The sequence below is a fragment of the Mercenaria mercenaria genome, unplaced genomic scaffold (assembly GCF_021730395.1).
Source record: "Mercenaria mercenaria strain notata unplaced genomic scaffold, MADL_Memer_1 contig_3834, whole genome shotgun sequence".
Classification (NCBI taxonomy): domain Eukaryota; kingdom Metazoa; phylum Mollusca; class Bivalvia; order Venerida; family Veneridae; genus Mercenaria; species Mercenaria mercenaria.
The window spans coordinates 28,154-34,338 of NW_026462012.1; the positions used below are offsets into that span (position 1 = coordinate 28,154).

At 32.4% G+C, this 6,185-nt stretch overlaps 1 protein-coding gene across 1 annotated transcript; it reads right to left on the bottom strand.

Moving 5' to 3' along the window:
- Positions 1 to 2,643: 2,643 nt before the first annotated feature.
- On the bottom strand, positions 2,644 to 4,243 carry LOC128553446 (WSC domain-containing protein 1-like). The gene is made up of 2 exons (XM_053534597.1): positions 3,760 to 4,243; positions 2,644 to 2,939 (listed from the first exon to the last, which is right to left on the bottom strand). Exons 1-2 carry the CDS (start codon positions 4,241 to 4,243, stop codon positions 2,644 to 2,646), a joined length of 780 nt encoding a protein of 259 aa, XP_053390572.1.
- Between the last annotated feature and the right edge of the window lie 1,942 nt (positions 4,244 to 6,185).

Here is a 6,185-nt window from a genome sequence, read left to right on the forward strand (position 1 = left end):
ATCAGCTTTTATCTAATTGATTTGTCCTGGCTATAACTCTAAAAAGTGCTGAAGGGAATTTATTCAATCTGCATACAAAACAAGAGAACATTAAGTTATTGTGTACAAGAACCATAACTTAACATTGTTTTCTTCTTAATACCCTCCCTTTATTTATAAGTTGTGTGTTAGAAAAACTTAAAAATCATCTTCGGGATTTAGTGGAACTTTCACACATTATGTCATGGTACGTTGAGAATGTTAAGTTTTGAATTATCTCCCTTTATCAAATTCATTTGTCCTGAACATTACAAATTTGGAAGAAAGTTTGAACAAACTGCATACAGGGACAGATACTTTTACTGGAAAAGAAAACATATCTCTATAAGTATACAGTTTGCCAAATTAATTTTATCATGTTATTCACTACACATTGATGTAAAAATACGCTAAACTTCAAAAATGTATTTACAGAAATTGCAAAGATACTGGAAAATTTGCAAATTGCGGTGAGCTATTTTGTTTACTATATATACCCTGTGACCTTCAACCTTTATATATACCATGCTTTATTGAGTACGAGTCATAATGTATTTACTGAATACAAGTTTATGGTTTATTTAAACCTATACATTCAAACCTGTGTTAAAGACCACCTCTGAACAGAGATCACCTGGCTCTAACAACCACATGTTTGTTTCCCATTTTAACATTAACAGTGTATTTTAACCTGTGAATAAAGACCCCTTCCCAAGAAAGACCACACTTTAGCTCTCCCAATGGTGGTCTTTATAGACAAGTTTGAATGTAATTGTAAATAAAATTTAGTAAAATGTGACTTTATTCACGAATCATTGCATCAGTGCCGAAAATTATGTGAAAATATCAGTTTTAACACATGACCATTTGACCTGTATAACTTGCATAAAATGGAAATATATTTTCTTGAGACAGCATCCTGATGAACCTGGGATGTTTATACTTTAATAAGGTCCATGTCTCCAAGCATTAACATCCTCTATTACGTTCTCTTTCTCCATAGAAGCGATTTATTTCAATTTCGGCAACACAAGTCTCTGAAAATCTGATCTGGCATAAATCTTCATTAAGCAAGTGAAGTGTATATGAAATAAAGAATAGCCGCATTTAGTGGTGTTCAGTCAAAATTATATAACTATTAATATAAATATACTTTATATGCAATTGACTTTTTTTAATAAACTACCATGAAGCTCATTCTTACGCATTGATGGAGGTAATATGACAGTTGCGTTACGTTTAGTCAAGCTCGTCTTGCAAAAATAATGCCAGATATCATGACTGCAGCAAGTGTAATACTATTAGTGAGATTAATTACATTATGAGCAAAACCTTAACATCTCGACAAAATAAATTATAAAATATTCTTTAATAATATGGGTCAACAGTGCTCACTAATTTTTAATAGTCCCTTTACACCTTCAGTCTTCCTTTAGATGTTTCTGATAGCAATGCGCGAGATATTAGAATGCATATTAGAATGCATGTCTTTATTACTAACATGTCTTCACGGTTAGTTCCGCACAAAGTAATTGATACCAACACATACAAATTGCTGGAAAGTAAAGTCACGATTAATGCGAATTAATGTTATTAATATTCGTCCCTGAAAAGATCAAGATACTTGAGAAGCCGACTCATTGCATTGTTCTGAGAAAAAAATAACTAATTTTGTTTAAAGCACCGAAAGTTCCAAGTGTGTTCCTTAAAAGTAAATAACAGTACATTACATTAAGGAAAATGTTTGCTATATATTGCTTTCTTTAATGCCAACTTAGCATTCTGAAAGAATGTAGCTGTATAACTGTGGAAGTTCTAAAACTGCCAGCACCGATCTTATTTTGTCATTAACAACCTTCCTCAAGCGAGAATCAAATAACGTCTCGATTGCCAACCATTTTGGCTTGCGTCTTTTGAAATTTCCTACACTTTTACCAGAAAGACAATATAATGACTTAAATGTTACTGTTATATTAAAAAAACGTGAGAGTTTGTACATTTCAATCGCAGTATAGTTCCATAAGTCATCATAAACAAGTACATAAACTGGTTTCCTAAATTTTGAAAGCCAGTAAATTGCCATATTTTCCCACTTTTCCGACTCTACTCTGACAAATTCCTTCCATTCTGGAAATAAAATGATTAGTATAATTACAACAACAAGTAAATTGTCTTCTTTAAAATGCAGTTGAAACAGGAGAATAATTTGCGCTTAATGAAAGAAATTGATATATTTGAATTCATATTATGTCAAAAAAAAAGTAAAAAAATTCAAGAACTCTTCATAATTTATAGACATATCTTAGCAATACACACTGTCCAAATGTTTTGATTGTAGTATCCCGTACGTTAGATTTAAATGACTTCACAAAACACATTATATACATACAGACACTTATTATTTTTATGCAACACAGACAAGCGATCACTTTGAACTGGAAACTCAATTGATGTAAGTACTGAAGGTTTCATGAAGTACAGCCATTAATGCGATGGAAAGGAAATGCATAAAATGTTGCAATAGAAACAATTCCATACCTACCCGTAATGGATTAACTTGAAAATCTATTTAAATTGATAATTATTGTTACGTTCAATTTAAAATTGAGACACACTGAACTTGCATTACTTACGCGACGTATTAAAATCGCTTTTTGAAGCTATGCCAACACCAGGGTTCCCACTGTATTTTAATGAATGCTGCCTATTAAATTCTGCCAATAAAGCTTGGTATGGGTTTCTCAGTATAAAAACAGCCTTTGTGTAATTCAATGTAGAAACACCAATCTCTCTGCATTTTACATGACTTGTGGCTTTATCACTAGGAATGTGAGTTTTCACGATGTATACATTTCCTCTAGCTGGACACAATTTTGAACCTTTAAAGTTCCAGTCAGTGTATATACTGCCAGTAAATGTACCTAAAATAGATATTAAAATACACGTCTAATTTTCACTGGAATGGGATAAATTTCTTAACCCCATGTCAATCAATGAATCCCTCTGTCAGCCAATCAAAAGTATCTCCTGCAATATGTTAAGCAATACAACGTTTTAAACCTCTGGCATATAAACAATTTCATGAAAAACTTGCAGCCACAATATTTTGTCAGTTTGTTCGTTTGTGTCACAATCAGTCGCACAAGTCGGATCCTGTTATATCTTTTACAGAACAACCGTCTATTTAACGAACGGTGATATAGGTAGGAGATAAAAACGAACCTTATCGATATTTTTTCAGCTCGTATGTCTAACCGTCTGTCAGTCAAAAGAGATGAGACATGTAATGAATGAGCCCCTTAATTTGAAAAGAAATAATATTGCAACGTTTATACGAAACTTCTTTGAGTGCAGTTTCATTCTTAGATTATGCCACTATAAACGTTTATCCAAATCTTATATCTTATATGAGGGACCTATTCGAATGCGAAATTTAGACCACTTGAGATAAAATACTTGAACATGAGTAAACTAACACTTTTCTTACTGCCGACTATCACTAAAAAATATTTCATACGCAAACAGTAGATACAAACAAATTAGTTGAACAGATTTGAATTGGAACTTTCCGATGTGAACTTCAGACACGGCTTTCTTTATTATTATGCTTTGAAAAGGAAACAAGCCACATTACTAACATAAATCATACGCACAACTTACCGAAAACTAGTAAGTGGCAATAAATTCTATTAGGAATTCCAAGTCAGTTTTTCAAAACAAAAGTTAATTATATTTACTCACCTGTTATTGCCTCTATCAGTTCTCTTGTCCACGTGTTTCCTGAACCTGGGTAACTAGCTAAGGCAACTAGTGGTCTTGGAGTGTTCAAATACTTTGGCGATGGACAGCTAAAATTTTTCACAAATTCCTTAATAAATGATATATTAAATAGAACTGGATTTTTCATAATACTGCTGTGAAAACATTTGGTTATCATATTTTTCAGCAACTTATCTGTCACATTTTCATATAAATGTTGTTGAATCAGAGGCACACATTCGTTTAAATTGCTTTCTTTGATTACATTTTGCATCCTTGGATACCAATTAGCAATACAGGAATAAGTAAGAAATTTCATCCATTTGTCATTTTTTTTGTAATTGTATTCAGTAGTTGTTCCTTTAAACGAAGATTTACTCCTCAGGTAAATATTTATCACAGTAACAGCAATAAAACCAACAGCTATAACTCTGAGAACTAAAGCTCCAGATTGCTTTCGCAACATATTTACTCTATTCAGATTATCAAGTAGTCGTGTTTACTGATACGATAACTTCTCGTATGCCACTCTTAACATTTTTCCCATTTTATAAACATTCCGCTAACATGTTTATATGTTAATATCGATACCATACATACGTCTGTCAATAAAAAGACAAGCGTGACTATTGGCTGTTTCATTACAACCCGCAATGCAGTATTGTAAATTTAAGCTATGCTTTTTTCTATGTGCATCCTCTTCAACATTCTAAGATTAATATAAGGATAGACCGCTTATTTAAAAAAGACGTATATCCAATAGGAAAACTAAATTCCAACAACGTATTCGGCTAACAAGAAGTAAAAAGATGTACGTACACGATAATGCAAAATATGTTAGAAAACATACTAGAGAACGTGAAAGAAGTAATTTTTCGAGGGAATACAGTTGTGCAAAGATATCAATGAAGAGTTTAAACCGCCTACGGCATGCACCAGACGTAACCCTAATATCCACCGCGTTCCAAAGTTATTGCAAAATGTAAATACAATTTGTTAGAACCAGATGAATCCCATACACACGAATTATAACAAAAGGGATGATTTGTAAACCACTGACAGACATTCTTGTATATAATAAGAAGTATAAGATAAAGAGCCGTGTATGCAAGTATAGGTCACGCACTGATGACATTCTGCAATCATGTGTTCGTACTGGTCTATTATTAGATTAGGCGAATGGTGTTGTTTACATATATAGTTTGCCTATATATCCGAAAAAGAGGCCTAGTGATTGCCTTCGATGACATTTTTGTTAATGCCCGACAGCCATGTTCAGTGTTAACTTTAGAGCTGTCAACTTTTTAAGGGTCGTTGTAAGATCAAAGTTCTATGATTTTTGTTATCAACGTCAGATTTTCGCAATTGTTGCTACCTTTTATTAATAATATAAACGTGTATTTTTTGTTGATAATTATGAATTTGAGAAGCAACATAAACTACGACGTGTAGATTTATAAAGTTTGTGACTGGCAAAATTCAAAAAGATTAAGTTATTTTGTATAGAATGAGCTAAACTGTTCGTACGCTCTGATATTTTGTTCATTTATGAAAGCTATCTTTCTTATGTTTCTAAAACTTCCGTTACAAATATGCAAAAGGCTGGTTTTTTGTCTGTATGAACAGTACCGGGTGTACAAATCTATGGCGCGTAATTCATAAAGACTAGTACAGTCAAACTTTGTTTGCTCGAACTCGGATTATTCGTTCACTACTCTTGGATCGAACTCATAGTCAGGTCCCGGCACAAGATCTATATAAAAGAGCCACCAGTATATCTTTGCAAAACCAGGACTTTGGCAAACTTCACTACCATTTCTAATTGACTTAGAAACTTCTGTTTTAGCTTGGATGGTAGTTTAGGGGCCAAGGAGCAATAAATGATATAGTTTTGCATTCTTTTAATTTTCTTATGTACAAAAAAGATTATTAAAAAAAATTGTCCAATTGGATTTTTCCAATTTCCAATCGGATATATGATGTCCGATTGGAATTTTTGAAAATCAAATCGGACATTGTTCCAATATTTTGGCGGGCTGGATTTTTTTTCCGGGCGAAAAACAATAAAAAAATTTAAAACAAATTTAAAGGCATATTTTTGTTACATTTGTGTTATTCTGTCTTTTTGTCTTGGTTTGAGATCCATTCTATGGTAAATAAAAAAAAAAAAACATTTAAAAAGCTGGAAAAAAATCCAAATGGACATTTTCAGAAAAAAAAATCTGAATTTTTGTAAACGCTTATAAACATGATCAATTAACACCCTTATACCGTGTTCAGACTACGTTTTTAATCCTATATTAACTTGGGTTTATTTTTTAAACTCGTTTGCGTCCACACTATATGTGGTTTAAATCGTGAATTATGTAAAGGTCAAGTGGTTTCTGTAATGTAGCATTAAAACTACC

What these genes read in the sequence shown, in the direction of transcription:
- LOC128553446 (XM_053534597.1), bottom strand. Translation starts at nt 4,243, where the DNA reads ATGTTGCGAAAGCAATCTGGAGCTTTAGTTCTCAGAGTTATAGCTGTT. An exon ending in ACTGATAGAGGCAATAACAG is followed by an intron (nt 2,940 to 3,759) that starts GTGAGTAAATAT and finishes TATCTATTTTAG; the next exon opens with GTACATTTACTGGCAGTATA.